General features: G+C 33.5%; 1 protein-coding gene across 2 annotated transcripts in view; it reads right to left on the bottom strand.

Moving 5' to 3' along the window:
* Nucleotides 1-20521, bottom strand: part of MBOAT1 (membrane bound glycerophospholipid O-acyltransferase 1) — a 136953-nt gene that overhangs the window by 21992 nt on the left and 94440 nt on the right. For both annotated transcript variants that reach the window (XM_074206962.1, XM_074206961.1), the window contains exons 7-8: nt 7618-7801; nt 4938-5130 (exon numbers count right to left, since the gene is read on the bottom strand). In XM_074206962.1, the coding sequence (XP_074063063.1) occupies nt 4938-5130; nt 7618-7801 (377 nt within the window). The remainder of the gene's footprint in view (nt 1-4937; nt 5131-7617; nt 7802-20521) is intronic.

Raw genomic sequence — 20521 nt, 5'->3', positions numbered from 1 at the left:
AGAGTGATGAATAATCCAGTTTAATTAGAGCATAATAAGAAGATGAAAAAGCTGAGGGAAGAGAAGGAAAGGGAATGGGAACAATTATTCATTAAGCTCCTTTATGTGCCAGGGAGGAATCTCAATGGGAAGGTGCTAGCACTGGGGACTAGGACACAGGAAAGGGCTCAGTCAGGAAATGGGATTTGAGTTGAGTCTTCAGGCCAGGGAAGCCAGAAGTTGGAAGGAAGGAATTTCATGTATGGGAAGTCACCAGCATAAATGGTGGAGATAGAGCCTTGTATGTGAGGAACAGCCAGGATCCCTGGAGTTGGGACTGTAGTAGGTCATGGAGAGCTTAAGGGTTATGATTCAATATAATCAAAGTACAGGGCAGCTAAGTGGTACAGTGGATAGAGCAATGGCCTTGGACTCAGGAAGACCTGAGCTCAAATTTGACCCCAGAGCAAGTCACTGAATCCCCCCATTGCCTTGCAAATATATACTCAAAATACATTAGGAAAATTAATCTTGAAGTGATGTGCAGAATTATTTGGAGGGGGAAAAGTATGGAAGAGAAAGCAATACAGAAGATTATTGCAGTACACCAGAAGAATTGTTAAAAAGGCCCTAGACTTCAGTGATAGTAAGGGTCTTGTTTTATTCTGATTACCCCACAGAGGAGAATGAGGAACAGTGGCTAGGAATGCAGAGAAGCCAATTTAGATTTGGGGTCAGGAAAAATTTTCTAATGATTAGAACCCTCCGAAAGTGGACTGCTTTAAGAGGTAAAGGGTTTTCCTACCTTGGAGGTAATTTAAGTAGAGGGAATGGAAAAGAATACTAGAGATATTATGGAGGTAGAAACAAAAGAATTCATCAACTGATCAGCTGAAGAGTCAAAGGAATAAATAAGTGATGAGATGATGAAGGTTTTTCAAGCATTGTTGTCTAGGAGAATGGTGGTATCATTAATAGAAAAATAAGAGGAGGAAGTTTTGGGGGAAAAGATAATGAGTTAGTTTGGAAACATGTTTAAGTCACTAAAAAAGCCTTTCTACCAAGTTGGGATGTCCAAGTAGGTATCTGATAATAACAAGTCAAGATCTCTAAAGAGTGGTCAACAACAAAGATGTAAATCTATGAGTCGATGATTTGGGAAGACAGGAGAGATTTGATCATGTTTGGAGACAAAAGAATAATAGATTTGGAGTACTGAAGATACTTCAGTTATCCATCTAGTCTAACTCATACAAAGGGAACTTCCACTATAATAGAACTGAAGTCCTTCAAATATGGAAGCACTTTAGAGAGTTCTAATCATTAGTAAGTTTTTCCTGACATCAAGACTAAACTGGCTTCTCTACAAGTTCCTAGTTCTCCTCTCTGGCATCAAAACAAAACAACAGTTCTTCAGTTATGTGAAGGTAACTATCATGCCCCCACTGAGTATTCTTTTCTCCAGGCTAAAGATGCCCGTTTGTTTCAACTGATTTTTTTATGTCATGGACCCTTCATCTTTAGCTTATCAATGTCCTTCTTTAAACCACAATGCATAAAATGGAATAAGGGCTGAGTTCTATAGGATAACCACCTCTCTACAATTTCTATACCTCTCTTCATGTATGACAAGTTTACATTTGTTTTCTTAGCTATTTCATCACACCAGTGATTGAAATTGAATTTTAAGTCCAGAATAGAATAAGGTAAGTCAAAGGTAGTAAATGACCAAATTTAGGACAATAAAATGAAAGGGATGAGAAACATATTTACTAGTTTCCAAAGTTATTATGAGTCATCAGAACTTCTGACCTTTAAATAATTTTGGTATCTATCATTGTGCCAAAACATTGTCTATATTTTTCTCTTCCTTTATTTCAGACTGATATTCCAAATTCCCTGATAAAAGGACAGATCTAATTCTATTTTGCATATCACAGACAAGTGAATAATAAAAAAATTTTTAAATTTGGTAGCAACTCATTTGAATTTGTGGTGTTAACATATGTTTACCTTCACACTAATCTAAGGGGCATCTAGGTTGGGCAGTAGATAGAGTACCTGCCCTGGAGTCAGGAGGTCCTGAATTCAAATTTGACCTCAGGCACTTAACAATTACCTAGCTGTGTGGCCTTGGGCAAATCACTTAACCCCATTTCCTTGCAAAAAAAAATATTTTTAAGTGTACCTTCACACTAATCTCACTAAAATATAAGTGAGTAAATTTGTGACTAAAATCTCATTAATTGGAACCAATTGATGTTGCCATATTAAATTGAGAATATTTTCAAAATGATAAATGGTTATTTCAAGTACATTCAGTAACTGGAACTGGGCTGATAAAGGACTTTCCAGGAGAAATTCCATAGGAGACTAGCTAGGATTAAATTAAAGTTATACCTAATTGGAAAGTCAATTATAAGTAAATGAATGCTTTCAAAACTTTGAAATAATTTTTTTTCTATAACTACATTCATTTTCTCCCCAGATCCTTATTTATTCTCAATTGTTTAGCAAAACATCCTTATCTTAATCCTGGTCTAAAATAATAATAAAATAAATAATAAAATAATAAATAGTGTCCAAATTAATAAGATTTAGTCTACAAAACAAACACAAAATTGACTCAATCGCCATATAAGTCTTATTCTAGATGACCAACAGTGAAATAATTCCAGATATTTTCCTGGTAAAATTCACAAGCCACCTCATTAGGTCTGATCTATGAAGAATTCCTTGTCAATTCTGAAAGTATTTTAGAACTCTGTGAAGTCATGGAAAACATTTAGAGCCTTTGTTTTCATTTCACCCTCCAAAATTAGAGTCAATCCAGCCCAATATTGGGATACAAACTGGATGATAGGGAAAGGAAAGGAGGAGTACAGATCTGCACAAAATTAAGAGTATCTATGTCAGGTAAGTGCAACCTGCCAGGACCATCATACTAATACCACTCCTCTCTTTTCTTATTTTCCTTTTCTTGTTTTCCACAGCTAAGGGCCAGCAGCCAAAGCTTGCTGCACTCTGAGCTAGGTAGAAGAACAATCCCTGGTACTCATTCTCTGGATGAACTCAGCTACAGTTATATCACAGATTTGACTAAACCAGCCCCAGGTGGTCTCAGAATTTGGGCAAGCACCTGCAGGGGATCATAAAGTCCTCCTATGAACAGACTTTTTGTCACTAGGCAAACTTGCCACACTGCTGCTATTTCATCTCACTGTTTCTTTGTCTTGCCACCTCTATATGTATCAAGACAGCCTTGCTGCCTTGGGTCTCATTGATCCTAGACCAGGTCCAGCTGGTCCAGTGGAATGTCCCTGCTCCAGTGGAATAAAGAAGACTTTTTACCTATGACTTCTGTGAGCAATTTCGTATTTTATCTTATTTTATATTTTAGAGTTGACAATTGATATAAAATTATTTGCTATAACCTCTGTGGGTCCTTTAGTAAATTTTTTTTGAGTTGACAAATCTCTTAAATAGTGGTTCTTAAATGATTTTGTGTCATGGATCCCTTTGACAGTCTACTGAAGTTGATAGACCCCCCCCTTCTCAGAATGATGGCTTGTTGTCTGAATTCAAAATTGAAGGAAATGCTGAATTTCAAATAGAAATGAGTAGAGAGAAGAAACTATCCATATGGCTTGTGGGCCTCGGGTTAAGAACTCCTACCATAGCACATACTAGTGCAAAATAATAACATTAAATATTCTGCTAAGTAGAAATATGTCTGATTAAATAGAACAGTTATCATTTTGAAGTATCAAATTCTATAAGGTCATTGCTACAGACAGAATTGGAGGAAAGGAAAAGTTTAAAGAAAGATTAAGCTAGTTGTCAGAACACAAGCAAAAACATGTGAGTAAATGAGCTCCAAAGTAAATTCTGCCACATGAACCAATGACAATAATTTTTGTTAAAAAATCAAAATTTTAGCCATTCTGATACTGCCATTGGTTGCTTGGTAGATGTTATAATCCTTTAAAAGGTAAAACTTATTAATCATAAACTTAAATTTGGATCAAATGCTTGGATAAAAAAACTGAAAAGACAAGAAGATAAATCATGTATATAATAAGTTCTCATGTCCTTGGTTCTATGCCACTCATTCCACTGTATGTAGCATCTGTTATCATCAGTCATCATGTGACTTTCAAATAAGATGGTAAACCGCTTTCTGGAAAGACAGCAATATATGGAATTGACATATACTTATCAGAAGACTATTCTGTCCTAGCAAGTAAATATAGGATTTTTATTATTTCATTCTTGCAAGGCCCCAAATATTATCTTTAAGCCTCAAATAGTTAAAATGGAAAAGCTGGAACCTTACAATTGTGCAAGCTTCTCTAGTAAAAAATTGAAAACTTTGATTAAACTTACAATAAAGTTGTGTTCCATCTTAAAAGTTAGACAGAACAAGAGAAAGATGTACAGAGGAAGGAACAGAGACAGAAAACTACAGTATTTTCTTCTTGGTACATGAAGCTGAAAAAATGAGAACTTGTGACAGCAAAAGTTTAGTTTAAATTAGGAATATGTTAATATAATTTCTTTATTAAAGTGTCCATATTAATGTACATTTAAATGGGGTGGAGAAGTAGGAGAAAGTCATATTTTCCATGCATTTAAGGACCAAGCATGATTGACAGATATAAAGAATTCCAAGTTCTGACATCTGTTACTGACATCAGGTTAAAACAAGTCAGGATCACTTTACTTTTTACCACTGATTATTAAGTTGTTTTTTTTGGGGGGGGGGGGGAGCCAAGTACTTGTGCTATAAATCTTCCAAAACTGTAAAGCAAAAAGAATAATGTCTTGGTTCAGCAGCTTTCCATTATGTTATCAATATTTTCAATTACGTATACCACAACTTTGTTCTGGCTAAGCCATTTACAAATTATACTCTAGGTTTGTTAGTAATCAATTTTGCACCAATTCCATCAACTTACCTAATGTCCATGCAAAGTAATACTTTGGTTTTGAAGCTTGCATAACAATATATAAGTAGCAAAGTCTTGACAAAAATGATGCTTCATTGACAAACCAGTCATCAACCAACAAAGTGACAGGATAGGCCTTTGTAAGTGTCAAAAAAAAGAGGAGAGACACCAGGGTGATACACAATTTGTGTATCACTGCTCCCTGAAAAGAAATATCAATCAGTGCAGTATACAATGTAATATACAATGCTAAAAAATAATATACAGATAAGAAAAATAAAGTTAAGAACAACCTAACAACCATAAGCTATTTCACATTATTTGGTAGAAATAGTAGCAGCAAATTTCATGAACCAATATCTAACTTAACCTGAACATTAATATTGGGTTTATATAATCTATTTATATTGTTAATAGGGAGTTTATCTTTGTTATTGGAAATTAGTTATGATGCATAATAAAAGAATAAAATTGAAGTATCGGGGAGGCTAGGTAGCATAGTGGATAAAGCACTGGCCTTGGAGTCAGGAGTGCCTGGGTTCAAATCCAGTCTCAGACACTTAATAATTACCTAGCCATGTAGCCTTAGGCAAGCTACTTAACTTCATTTGCCTTGAAAAAAAAACAAAAAAAATTGAACTATCAACTTCAAATATAATCAAAGATTGAAAGATTTCATCACCCCAAAAATAAAATAGATGGATGAGGTATTTTTTTATCACATTGAAACAATTCTTCAGAAAGAAATAGCTGGACCTTTCTCTTCTCTAGAGAAAAATAGATTTCATTTGTCAAGGGAATAAATTTAGCCAAAAACCAAATTCTGAGTAATTTTTAGTATACTGACCCAATGATAGAAGAGATTCCAGAAGAAGCTTATGAAGAATCTTAAAAAATCATACACAAAAATGACTTAAGCCAAAGACACATGATATAAGATAGCTTCTCAAAGTTGCTTTCAACCAAATAGTTCTCTTCAGTTTTTTGCAACTAAGTGTGGTTTTGCCAAAGTAACAAAACTCTAAATTTTAAAAAAAATTATGAAAATTAATATTTTGCATAAATGCTATCATATCATCACTGTTAGGAATATACTGAAAGATGAAGCTATTCTGACAAATTGGGGGTATTCATCTTCCACATCACTCCCCCATTTAGCTGGGTTGTTAAATTGGGTGAAAGATGCTTTAATCAGATTTAGCAAACATTCTAACTAAGTATTTTTATAGAACTATTATTTGAATAAGACCTTTGGCTACCTTCAATAGCATTTCTGCCCAAAGAAGAAATTCTTTCCTCTATCAATGCAGAGAAGTATTTTCTCTGCAACTTAAAAGTCTTAAGAGTTACCTGAGCCACTAACAAGTTAAGTGACTTGATTGGAATCATCTAGACAATTTGTGATAAAGGAAAGCCTTGAAACCAACTCTTTCTAACTTCAAGAAAGGGTCTCTATCCACCAAACTATCTCATAATTAATAATTCACTTAAATTCTAAAATACTTTGCTCATACTTTTGCATGGATTTTCTTTCTTCTTTGGAGGCAAGCAATGTTAAGTGCTTTGCCCAGCATCACACTACTAAGTGAAAAAGTGTCTGAGGTCAGATTTGAACTCTAGGTTCATGACTCCAGGGCCAGTGCTCTGTCCACTTTACCACCTAGCTGCCCTTTGCATAGACTTTCAACTGGATTTTTTTAGACCAACTAAATGAACTTGCCAGTTTCCCAATATTTCATCATTTCAAAATTATTTCTTTGGTGTGGGTGCTCCCTACCCTGAGGTAGGTCCCAGTCCCTCAATGACTTAAAGAGTTAATATGTTTAGGGAAAAATTGTGAATCTACAGCAAATCAGCTAATAAATCTCCCCAAACTTACTAAACTTGATCCTCAGGCATTGGATTATCACTGGGCAAACCTTATTGCAAACATATTGAAACCCTTTCAGATTGGTAGAATTTGCTGCAAGAAGTATCTTGTATTCTACTAATATCACATTTGAGAGTTTAGGGTCACCTCCATACCAGTGACCTATTGGTAAAGTACATCAATGACTATTTTTCCCCCTCTAAAATTATGGGAAATTTATTTCCAACAAAATATCTTAGATGTAAGTCTGTGACATACACATTTAAATTCTAGAGCTGTCTGTTAAAAAAAAATTGCAAGCTTTTTCCGAGTCCATAATAGACTGTTTATGACTGGTTTTCACTATAACAAGTATAACCTCTAAGTGCAAAGCACATTGGTTTTTCTCATTTTCTTTGTGACATACACTTTGGTAATGCTCAAATTGTAATTCGTAATGATCAAAACCCCAGAATGTTCCAATTGCTAACAAAGCATTGGCACAACAGCTGGGTACCAGAGAAAACACTTTTGCAGCTAACAATAAATACTTGTTGATTGATTGATTAACCAGTCTCCCAGCCAATGAGCTACTCTGTAAAACAAACATATGTTGGTCTAACTAAGGGAACTTCTGCCAGCTTTTTTTCCCCACTAGCAACAAGACCAGCAGGAATAGCAGTATTTTCACATAGAGACAATGCCGAGCATCCAGTAGATTTGTCTTGCATGACTCCTTATGGGAGACAATTATTAGTGGAACTCAGCCCTGACACAGCAAAACATTATTTTCCAGACGTTTGCACAAAAAATATTTTAAAATGGTATTGAATGACTTACAGTTGGAGAAGGGTTAGGAAGACTTCTGTAACCTTTTTGCTTCCAGTTCATTTCCAGCAACTTCATATGTATGTGCCTCCCCTCAATAAAAGCTACATAATCCTTGTAACTGCTACAGGGCCCAGCTATGACACTCAGGAAATTAAGAAGGTAGCTTATGTATTCCAAAAAAGAGGGTCTGACTCTATAAACACAAGCAAAAGGTGGTGTCAAAAGATGGAAGTTCACTATCCCTTTGTCTATAGTTGTAAATGATCAAAATGCAAACACAGACATTGGCTGGTATACAAGATTATATAGTTCTTTGTCTTACAGATGGTTACTCAAATACATATTTCAAAAAATATTTATTAAACCAATCCCAACCTAGAAGCTAATTTTTTTAAATTTATTTTTATTAATTTTACAATTTTTCCCTTAATCTTGCTTCCCTCTCCCACCTCCCACAGAAGGCAGTCTGATAGCCTTTACATTGTTTCCATGACATATATTAATCAAAACTGAATGTGTTGGGCAGCTAGGTGGCGCAGTGGATAAAATACCGGCCCTGGAGTCAGGAGTACCTGAGTTCAAATCTGGTATCAGACACTTAATAATTACCTAGCTGTGTGGCCTTGGGCAAGCCACTTAACCCCATTTGCCTTGCAAACACCTAAAAAAAAAACCTGAATGTGTTGAGAGATAAATCATATCCTTAAGGAAAAAGTAAAATATAAGAGATAGCAAAATTATATGCTAAGATAAATTTTTATTAAAGATAATAGGCTTTGATCTTTGTTTGAACTCCACAATTTTTGGGTACAGATGGTTCTCCATCGCAGATACCCTAAAATTGTCCCTGATTGTTGCACTGATGATATGAGCAAGTCCATTAAGGTTGATCATCACCCTCATGTTGCTGTTATGGTGTACAATGTTCTTCTGGTTCTGTTCATCTCACTCAGCATCAGTTCATGCAGATCCTTCCAGGCTTCTCTGAATTCCTATCCCTCTTGGTTTCTAATAGAACAATAGTGATCCATAATGTACATATACCACAATTTGTTCAGCCATTTCCTAATTGGTGACAATCATTCAATTTACAATTATTTGCCACTATAAACAGCTGAAGCAAATATTTCTTAGGTTTGTTTTTTTTTTGCAAGGCAGTAGGGTTAAGTGACTTGCCCAAGGCCACACAGCTAGGTACTTATTAAGTGTCTGAGACCAGATCTGAACTTAGGTACTCCTGACTCCAGGATCAGTACTCTATCTACTGTGTCACCTAGCCACCCTGAAGCTAATATTTTTTTAAACATTTTATTTATTTTGAGTTTTACAATTTTCCCCCCAATCTTACTTCCCTCCCCCCACCCCCACACAGAAGGCAATTTGCCAGTCGTTATATTGTTTCCATGGTATACATTGATCCAAATTTAATGTGATGAGAGAGAAATCATATCCTTAAGGAAGAAACATAAAGTATAAGAGATAACAAGATCAGACAATAAGATATCAGTTTTTTTTTTCTAAATTAAAGGTAATAGTCCTTGATCTAGTTTCAAACTCCACAGTTCTTTCTCTGGATACAGATGATATTCTCCATTGCAGACAGCCCCAAATTGTCCCTGATTGTTGCACTGATGGAATGTGCAAATCTATCAAGGTTGACCATCGCCCCCATGTTGCTGTTAGGGTGTACAATGCTTTTCTGGTTCTGCTCATCTCACTCAGCATCAGTTCATACAAATCCCTCCAGGCTTCCCTGAATTCCCATCCCTCTTGGTTTCTAATAGAACAATAGTGTTCCATGACATACATATACCACAATTTGCTAAGCCATTCCCCAACTGAAGGACATTTACTTGATTTTCAATTTTTTTGCCACCACCAAAAGGGCTGCTATGAATATTTTTGTACAAATGATGTTTTTACCATTTTTCATCATCTCTTCAGAGTATAGACCCAGTAGTGGTATTGCTAGATCAAAAGGTATGCATATTTTTGTTGCTCTTTGGGCATAGTTCCAAATTGTTCTCCAGAAAGGTTGGATGAGTTCACAACTCCACCAACAATGTAATAGTGTCCTAGATTTCCCACAACCCTTCCAACAGTGATTGTTGTCCTTTCTGGTCATATTGGCCAGTCTTAGAGGTGTAAGGTGGTACCTCAGAGAAGCTTTACTTTGCATTTCTCTAATAAGTAATGATTTAGAGAAATTTTTCATATGACTATGGATTGCTTTGATCGTCTCATCTGTAAATTGCTTTTGCATATCCTGTGACCATTTGTCAATTGGAGAATTTTTTTTTAAATTTGACTCAGTTCGCTGTATATTTTAGAAATGAGTCCTTTCGGTCTTGGTAACAGTGGTTTTGAAGCTAATATTTTTAATGGAGACAAACAACTAAATTTTGCTCCATTTCTCTGATAATTATACAATTAACTCATTGTGACTTTTCTCCTATGGAAAAATTTGGTTAAAAAACTTTTCCTAACCATTAGCATCTTTCATTAGCATAACAATGAATGCTAACCTGGGAATTCTCAGGTACATCTAGGAAGAAGTCTAGCTATGCTAAAGGATATAGAAGCATAAAAGATGAAATTCTTCATCCCCTGATGCCTGAAAGGCATCTCACAGATAAGAGTATTAGGATACCCCAAAGAATAGTCTCTGGCTTTTGAGTCTCAAAGATTACTTAAGGCTACTCCTATGACAGGAGAAAAAGGCAATCATTTCCTATGCTCTAGACCCTTTTAATTGATCCCTGCCTTGTAAAATATGTTTTTTAAAAAAGAGTAAACATAGGTACTCTTTGCTAAAGGATGGGGGGAGAGAGAGAAAGATATAAGGAGGTAGGTAGATGGGACAAGTTCTTGTATTGAGGTACATTGCCTTTGCCTTTCCTAACAGCATCCCTGACTTTATTAGACTTGTGCATTTAGTTCCAAGGTAAAACATTTGTTGATTTCACCATTCCAATCCAGAACAAACACCTCACCTGCTGGTTTGTCATATTCTATTTTTGAATTTACCATTATTTATAAGGATTATATTATTGCTTTCATCTTCATTCAATTAGCCAAGACATTAATTTGTCCCATTAAGTTCTCAGCCTGTCAACTGTCACTTATGGACATATGGGCAGTTAAGCATATATGTCATACTTACTATTAGATTCACCCTTGCACAAGCCTTTTGCTATAAAAAAACTGCTTATGAAGCCCTGAACATCAGAGTTCCCCATTTGTCAATTAAACCTGAAAGAGAATTTCATGCATCACTCCTTCCACTAAACTCTGGGTGAATGAATAATTCTGCTATTCATTATTTTTATGGATTAATGTGTAGATTGTTCAAATATACATCATGGAGTTAAACATTCTTTTCCCATTCTTTACAGATATCCCCTCATCAATTGGAATTCTATAGAAGTTGCTGAAATTATGGATCTACACATCTTCTGGTCCATTCTCTATCTATGATGTAATTTGTTAGAGTTAAGGCACAGGGAGTATGAGTTCTCCATACATATTCTTACCTATAGTCCCTCCTCTCATCCATTCTATATACAATTGTTAGATTTTTCCCAAAATACTATTTTGTCATACTATTAGAACTGTAATTAAAGTTTATTCTAATTCAGAATATTAATATATATATATATATATATATATATACTTTAGCTGCAATAGCTTATTTTCCTACTTGAATACTGTAAAAAAAATTCTGTTTTCATCCATTTGAGGATTCTTTCCACCAATGCAAAATAATAATCTCCACATGTTTTAACAGTTGGTTTAACCATCATTGGTACTATGGCTGACAATTTCTTCCCTTGTGGCTCTTGCATTGAGCTAGACTTTTTCTCCCATGTTAGGCACTTTCTAAATTGTATAGGACTTGTCAGAACTTGCAATCCTTTCTTAGGTAGAAACTTCAAAAATGCTCTGAGAGGTAACCTCTGTAACCTCTGAGAGATGATGATGAAGCTCCAAAATAAGATGTTAGTAAAGAAATTTACTTTTATAACTTATGTAAATCATTGCTGATTTCCTAGAAATTTAATATTTTATGGCAAATTAGTTACCCAATTTCAGCATCCCCACTCTTGTATTTATTATTGCTGGCACATATTTTGCATACAGTGGTCACATAATAAAAGCATTTTAAGTTAAAAGAAATAAAGTCTACAGACTTGTCAAAACTGTTTACTGAAGGAAAGCCACTGCCAAATTTCTATATGGTGTAGCTCACTGTTTACATGCAAGTTAACCATTCAATATTTATTTTTCCTTTTCCTATTTTATCCCTTTGAGGGAAAAAACAAGACTGCTTCTAACACATGGAAGCATCTCCACACAGCAAATTATTCTAGGAAGAAAAATAAAATATGATCGGCTAATTCTGTCAAATGAAATTTAAAGTTCAAAATGAATTCTTATATGTAGGAGGTATCCTGTAGACATTTAAAAATCCTTCATGAAAGTGAGGGAGGAGAGACTACCAAAAAAAATTAAAAAGCACAGCTGACTCTCTGTAGAATTCTTGATTCCAAAGTTCTTGTTCTTTTGATGCATCAGCTATACTAGCATCATCACAAAATGTGGCCCAGCCAATATCTGCAGGTGATCAAACAATGAAAGACTGCAGATGACTTTCGGCAAATTCTTCTCAAAGCCTTCATTATAAGCAAGTTTGAGCCTGAAGATTAAGAAAAAATGTATGCAACTTCTGGGAAAAAAAATATTCTTCTGGAATACCATTGATTATAATATAAGATGCCTATTGTCTTGAAATTTCTAAATACTTAAATTGAATCAAAATCATTGTTCACTTATTAAGGTTCTCTTAGTAATCTGCCTTTAGAGTCAGAATATGAGTGGCTAGAAACATCTAAGCAGAAAAAAAATCCAATGAAGGACAATGTTTATAAATACTTACAGATAGATAAGAATGTATTTGGGGAAAAGGAATCCTAAGTTTTGTAATAACATCTGGACCACTTGTTTAGTGGTCTTAAAAGCTACTGTACAGCATATATATGCATATATATATATATATATATATGTATATACACATCTAAGTATTATAAATTACTCCAGAAAAAAATGCTAGATAGGGACAGATTAAAATTTTTTACTTCGCTGAATGACAATGAAAGTTATATTAAAGAAACATAAATGGTCATAATGGATAAATATTCATATATTTCTGCAATAGAATATGAAGTTGACATTCTGAAAAAGAGTAAAGGACATAATAAAACATGAAAAAGATATACTATGTAGATATTATCTTCAGGAAACAAGAAGAAAATAATGCAAAAACAGAAAAAATTCTGTATTAAAGCCCAAAGGGTAAAGTGATAACAAATATTCCTAAAGACTTTATTTAATAATAAAGTCTATTTAAAAAACAGTGAAAGTGTGAATCTTAATGAAATAATTTCATTGTTTGATTAGTACATCTTCTGCATTAAACTATACAGCACACTAAAAATGGTAAAGTCAATTTTTCAGTCATTATTGTATCAGAATCAGAAAATATAGAATCTAAACTCCTTAAAAAACAGAAACTGTTTTTGTCTTTATCTCTAGGAAAGAGTCCAATAAAGGTACTTAATAAATGTTTTTCAACTTGAATTGACCTGGGTAGGTACTCCTTACCAAGGATCTTTGTTCTTATGAGTACAGAAGAAGATAAAATAAAAGACTTAAGAAAAAGGAAGTGTTGATGTCAATCAACTGTTATTGCAACAAATATTTTGAATTCATGGGTCAAAGACTGGAATGTAAGTGGATATCTCTATAACTAATTTGATTGGATCTTGTTAAACTAACAGTATACCTACAACTAGAGTTGGTAAAGCAATATAGAATATGGCAGACTACAGTACATCCACATACCCATCCCCAAAGAAGGGAATCTGAAATTCTGTCAAGTATGTTTCTGATGCAACATGATTTCATGACCTCTGTACAAGCCAAGCTTGACCTCTTACTTTTTGCTTGCTTCAGATTCCACAATTTCTGTAGCCATTTTAAAAAAATGGATCTGTGGATGGAAATACATGCTCCAAATCAAAAAAATAAGCTAAGATGTGAACATCTGGAAAGGCCTATCTCAATCTGAGTCAGGATAATAAAATTGAATCATTAAAGACTGCTGATAGTGAAGGCTCTGAAAATAAAACTGATTAAGCTTCCTTGCAACAATAAAAAAAAATCTCATTTCCTTTTCTGAAAAATAAATACTTTTTTGAATCTATTTCAAAGTGGAGGACAAAAAGTATAATTTTTTTTTTATTTACTGTATTGTTATTTTCTGTCTTCAAGTTTGTGCTTATTTCTTAGAAGTTTGCAGAAGCTAAGACATGCTAGATTTCTTTACAAATTAATACTTACAGTTCAATTTGAAATTTAAAACATTAATAAAATTAAAATACATAAATTCACAATCACAGTCTGATACAATGCTTTTAAATTTAATATTCCAAATTCTAAATTTTTAATTTTATGAAGCACAAAGTAAATAGAGGTGAAAGAAACCTAAAATCATCCACTCTACCACTTCTTTATAGACAAGTGAAGAGTGGGCAAGAATGACTTCATTTTTTTAATTAAAAACCTTATTTTTTTCAGTTACATGCAAAAATTTTTAACACTCTTCTACTCACCTTCCTTCCTTAAAAAAGGCAAGTAATTTGATATAGATGATGCACGAGCAGTCATGCAAAATATATTTCCTTATTTAGTCATGTTACGAAAGAAAACTAAAAGAAAAATACGCTTCAATCTGTTTCCAGACTCCATCAATTCTTTCTCTAGAAGTAGATAGTATTTTTCATTAGGAATCCTTTGAAACTGTCATGGACCATAATATTAATAAGAATTGATAAGTCATGCACAGCTGATCAGACAATACCGCTGTTACTGTGTATAATATCTTCTTGATCTGCTTACTTCACTTTACATCAGTTCATGTAATACTTTCCAGGTTTAAACTATCCTGCTCATCATTTCTTATAACACAATAAGATTCCAATCACAATCATAACTTGTTGATCAATTTTCAATTCTTTACCACCACAAAAAGAGCTGCTATATTTTTTTACATACAAATACTTTTCCTTTTTCCTTGATATCTGTGGGAAACACTTAGTAGTGGCATTACTGGATCAAGGGGCATACACAATTTTATAACCTTTGGATTATAGTTTCAAATTGCTATCCAGAATGCTTGAATTATTTTATAACTCCACCAATAGTGCACTAGTCTTCCAAATTTCCCACATCCCCTCCCAAATTTATCATTTTCCTTTCCTATTAGCCAATCTAATTGGTATGAGGTGATATATCAGAGTTGCTTTAATTTTCATTTCTCTACAGCAGTAATTTAAATCATTTTTTCATTATGGCCATAGATAGTTTTGATTTCTTCATTTGAAAATTGCCTGATCATATCCTTGACATTTATCAATTGGGGAATAATTTGTTGTCTTAAATTTTGATTATTTATTGAGAAATGGAGTCTTTATAAGAAACACTTGCTAAAAAATTTTTCCCAGTTTTCTACTTTTCTTCTAATATTAGTGTCAATGCAAAAAGTTTGTGCAAAACTTTTTAAAATTAATGTCATCAAAATTATCCATTTTAATCTAGTAATGCTCTCCTATCTCTTGTTTGGTCATAAATTTTTCCCTTCTCCCTGGATCTGATTAGGAAATTTCCACAATTTGTTTATGGTATCATTCTTTAAGTCTAAATCATGTACCCATTTTGAACTTCTCTGGAGTGAGATGTGGTTCTATACCTGGTTTCTGCCAAACTGCTTTACAGTTGTCTTAGTAATTTTCATTTAAAAAATGTATTCTTACCCCAAAAGCTTGAATCTTTGTGTTTATCTAATATTACAATACTATGATCATTTTCTATTATATATTGTATGCCTAATTAATTGAACACCTGATCCACAACCACTCATTTCTTAGAAAGCACAAGATTGTTTCCATGATTCCCATTTTGTAATGCAGTTTAAGATCTGATATGACTAAGTCACATTCCTTCAATTTTTTCATCCATTTCCTTGATATCTTTGACATTTTATTCTTCCAGATGAATGACATAATTATTTTTTCTAGCTCTTCAAAATATTTTTTTGGTAATTTGATTGGCATAGCTCTGAATAAGCCAAGTAATTGATAGATTGGTAATTTTAATTGAATTAGCTTGATCTATCCATGGGCAATTGATATTTTTTCAGTTGTTTAGATATCACTTTATTTGTGTGAAGAGTATTTTGCATTTGTGTTTATATAGTTCCTAAGTTTCCCTTTGGCAGACCAACTCTCAAATATTTTATATTGTCTACAGTTACATTAATTGGAATTTTTCTCTTTCCTTTGCTGCTAGGCTTTCTTGATAATGTATAGAAATGTGGATGTTTAAATGGGCTTAATCTCTCCCTTCCCTGCTCTCCCTTTATTTTGCCTCTTTTTTTTAAAGATATTATCAAAGTAAACTCACATTCACACACTCTATATGGTGACCGAATAGTAATTAAGTTTTTAAGACCTACAACTATCATCTTTCCATGTAAGGATATATTTAGTTTAACCTTATTGAATCATTTATGTTTTCCTTTTATACTCCTCTTAAATCTTATATTTGAAGATCAAAATTTTTTGTTCAGCCCTGGTCTTTTCACTGGGAATGCTTGAAAGTCTTCTATTTCATTAAATACACATTTTTCCTCTTGAAGAATTGCACTCAATTCTGCTGGATAGAGTATTCTTGGTTATAATCTTTATTCCATTGTCTTTTGGAATATCATGTTCTAAACCCTCTGGACCTTCAATGCAGAAGCTGCTAAATACTGTGTAATCCTAATGTTGACTCCATAATATTCAAATTGTTTCCTTCTCTGTGCTTACAATATTTTCTTGTTGCCCTGAGAGCTTTGCAATTTGGCTAACATATTTCTGCAAATTTTCATTTTAGGATCTCTTTCAGGAGGCAATCAGTGGATTCTCTCAAATTCTGTTTCTAAGATATCAGGGCAGTTTTCCTTGACAATTTCTTGAAATATAATATTCAGACTCTGTTTTGTTAATGGCTTTCAAGTAGTCCAATAAATAATTCTTTTCTTGTAAATAGCATTTTATTTTTTCCAATCATGTAAAACTAGTTTTCAACATTTATTTTTATAAGAATTCAGATTCCAAATTTTTACCTTGCTCTCTTCCCTTCTTCAAGACAGCAAACAATCTGATATAGGTTATACATGTGCAATGATGGAAACATATTTCAATATTAGTCATATTGTGAAATAAGAAACACAATGAAAGGGAAAAGTCACAAAAAAAGATAAAAATATGCTTCAATCTGCATTCAGATTCCATACTTCTTTCTCTGGTTGTGGATAGCATTTTCTACCATGAGTCTTGTGGAATTGTGTTGCATCATTATATTGTTGAGAAGAGCTCAGTTAATCACAGTTGATCATCACACCAGTAAGTGTTATTGTATACAATATTTTCCTAGTTCTGCTCACTCCATTGGGCATCAATTCATAGAAGTCTTTCTAGGGTTTCCTTAAATCCACTTGCTCAATGGGAAATGTCATTTTCTTCTATTTTTTATTGTTTTGATTTTTTTTTTGTTTCTTGATGTCTCATGGAGTTATTAGCTTCAACTTCTCCAATTCTAATTTTTTAAAGGAATTATTTTCTTCAATGAGATTTTTGTACTTTTCGATTTGGCCAACTCTACTTTTTATGGAGTTCTCTTTTTTAGTGAATTTCTGTACTTATGTTCCATTCAGCTTTTAAAGGAATTTTCTTCAGTGATTTTTGTACCTCTTTTACTATTTGATCTGGGTTTTTTTTAGGATTTTACAAGGCAAATGGGGTTAAGTGGCTTGCCCAAGGCCAGCTAGGTAATTATTAAGTGTCTGAGACCAGATTTGAACCCAGTTACTCCTGACTCCAGCCACCTCCCCTATTTGATCTGTTTTTTAAGGAAATATTTTTTCATTATTTTTGGTGTCTCCTTCACCAAGTTATTGATTCTTTTTCATGATTTTCTTGCATCATTCTCATTTATTTTCCCAATTCTTCCTCTATCTCTCTTGAATTCTAAATTCCTTTTTTGAGATCTGAGATCAATTTATATTTTTCTTTAGGGCTTTGCATAAATAGTTTTGATTTTATTGTCTTCTGATTTGTGTGTGTGTGTGTTGACTTTCACTGTCCCAATAATAATTTTCTATGGTGAGATTCTCTTTTTGTTCTTTGCTAGTTTTTCTAGTCTATTTATTGACTTCTAATTTTATGTTAAAGCTGGACTCTGCTCCCAGGGTGAAAAAGGCATTGTTCCAAGCTTCACATCTTTTTTGTGCTGCTGTTTTTAAAGATATTCTGAGAGTTCTATAAGTTTTTAGTTCTTTCAAGGTGATATGCTCTGTGGAGAGTTGTGATCACCGCTCTCCTAATCTGTACTCTGATCTATAAGTGACCACACACACTATTCTCTGCCCTGGAACAGGGTTCCCACTCCTGGTAGGACTCCTCTTTGTCCTCTGTCTTATGACCCTAAACCACAAATACATGATGCAACAGAGTCCTGCTCCCAGTGCCAGCAAAGGGTCCCCTGTGATCCCCTTCTGACTAATTGTTCAAGTACCTTATCTTGAAAGCCCCTGCTGATTTAGTCACCCCCATAGCCAGTTGCTGACTTGCTGAGCAAGACCTGTGCTGGCACAGCCTATGCTCTGTTTCACTCTCACCCCAGTGAGACAGACCTTTCCTTTCAATTTTCTAAGTGAAAAGTTGTTTCCCCCCATCCTTATGTTGCTTCTATCACTCTGAAATTTGTTTTGCAGTGTTATTTTAACATTGTTTGAAGGGGAAATAAGGAGGGTTCAAGTAGTCTTGTCTTTACTCTGCAATTTTGGCTCCATTCTTTACCTAATATGATGTTTTTCAAGTCACTTGGCTAACCAGTGAGAAATCTGAGAGTAGAAACTAGATTTTCTAACTCTTAAGTCAATACTCTTATAGCTAGAATTTATGCTTCTCATCTAACAAAAGATTTTAAATTTGTAAAGTATGCTAAAAGTTTTCATTTATTTCAAATGATTCAAATATTTTAATACTTCTTTGGTGCTTTCTAAGTACCATAAATTTCAAATCTCTCCTCATGGTTCTTTTTGTTCTTTCTATATTATGTGAATTCAGCACTTGACACATAGTAGGAGTTCAAAAAATACTTGCTAAGTTTTTTAACTAAATATATATGTATATATAATATATATTATATATATATATATAGCATAACACTTGATTTAGACAGATGAAAAAGGCAGAGTCTTACTGATGAAACCAGTTTGACCCAAAAAGCTATTTCAATTAAAAATGCCATAGAAGTTAATTATGGCTGAACAACTATGCCTATTATTAGACTTTAATTAATACAGACTGTAATTAATGTGACATAATGCTGTATCAGATAGAGTACTAGACTTAGAATCTGAAAGACTTGAGTTTGAATCCTATCTTACACACTTACTAGTTACATGACCTTGCTTAAACAATTCACATAAACCCTCACTTTTTCCATATGTAAAATGGAGATAATAATAATAACTACATCATCAAGATATCATTAAGATCAATTGAGACAATGTATATAAAGAATATTGCAAAATTTAAGAATGCTACATAAATGCTAGCAATTTCTAGTATTAGTGACTTGGGAAAATCATTTTTTAAAATCAAAAATTTATTTTTCCTAATATGCAGGCTGAGTTACATAAATATATATTATATATTACATATACATATATGTGCATACAATTCATAAATATATTATATATTCATATATATTTATTAAAATATTTAAAACCTCAGCAGAAAATAAAAGAGAAAGGATAATTAAACTATATTCTTAAGGCCTTTATCCCAAAGAACTATAAACATTTTTCTCAAATATTTTCAGCTATCTTTATAATACCCCTATAAATCTAAAAAGTGCTAATCATAATGTCATCATTTAACAAAGAATGTAAAATGCAAAAGAACTGCATTGATTGCCCAAAGCTTTATTTAATTATCAGATTCAATACAAGTAAAATCCAGGACTCCTTAAGCTTCAAGACTTTCTTAAGTAGACTATAATGGTCAGTATAAGTATAGTGGAAAAGAGAAGAGTTTTATTCAAAGGAAAGGCTAAGGACTACAAATGTGAATTACAATTTCCCTCCATTCAATCAATCCCTGTGCTGATGAACTTCTAATTTCCTCCCTGCCTCCTAACAATTCTACAGAAAATTTACTTGAAAATAATACATGGTTTCAAAGCTGGTCCACAAGCACTCAAATATTATGAATCCAGCTGAATCTATTTAAATACTGCCACCACGACCCAAATAAACAGGTTTTTGTTCTGTTTGCAGATATATTGGAGAAAATAACAAAACTTCCTTTGTCCAAACACAAGCTTGCATAATGTGTGAAAAAATGGCAGTGGGTAAGAATTATTTGTTAGTAATTCCTACCTATTGTTTGTTGAAAGTTGGAAGTATTATTTCCTAGACTTTAAAATAGAGTCATCATCACTCCATTTTTATGTCTTTTTTTCCCAGCTCTATCTTCTCTCCCAACTCACATATACACAGAAACTGAACAGCTACTTTTATGCTCTATCAATTCTATCATACTAACTCTGAAAAGGTTTAGTAAAATCTTTCCCCAATTTCATCAGAGTGGCTGATCCAGTCTCCAAAAACATATGAAGCCACACAAAATAGAATTCTTCACCTCATTAGGCCAAGGCAGGCCTTTTCAGAGAAGAGAATGAGTTTTTTCCTTTTCAAAATAGTCTCTGGCACCTATTTGGAAAGACATCATTTCAAAGAATG

This window comes from Macrotis lagotis, chromosome X, assembly GCF_037893015.1.
Source record: "Macrotis lagotis isolate mMagLag1 chromosome X, bilby.v1.9.chrom.fasta, whole genome shotgun sequence".
In the NCBI taxonomy this organism is placed as follows: domain Eukaryota; kingdom Metazoa; phylum Chordata; class Mammalia; order Peramelemorphia; family Peramelidae; genus Macrotis; species Macrotis lagotis.
This window is presented reverse-complemented; position numbering and strand designations above follow the sequence as displayed.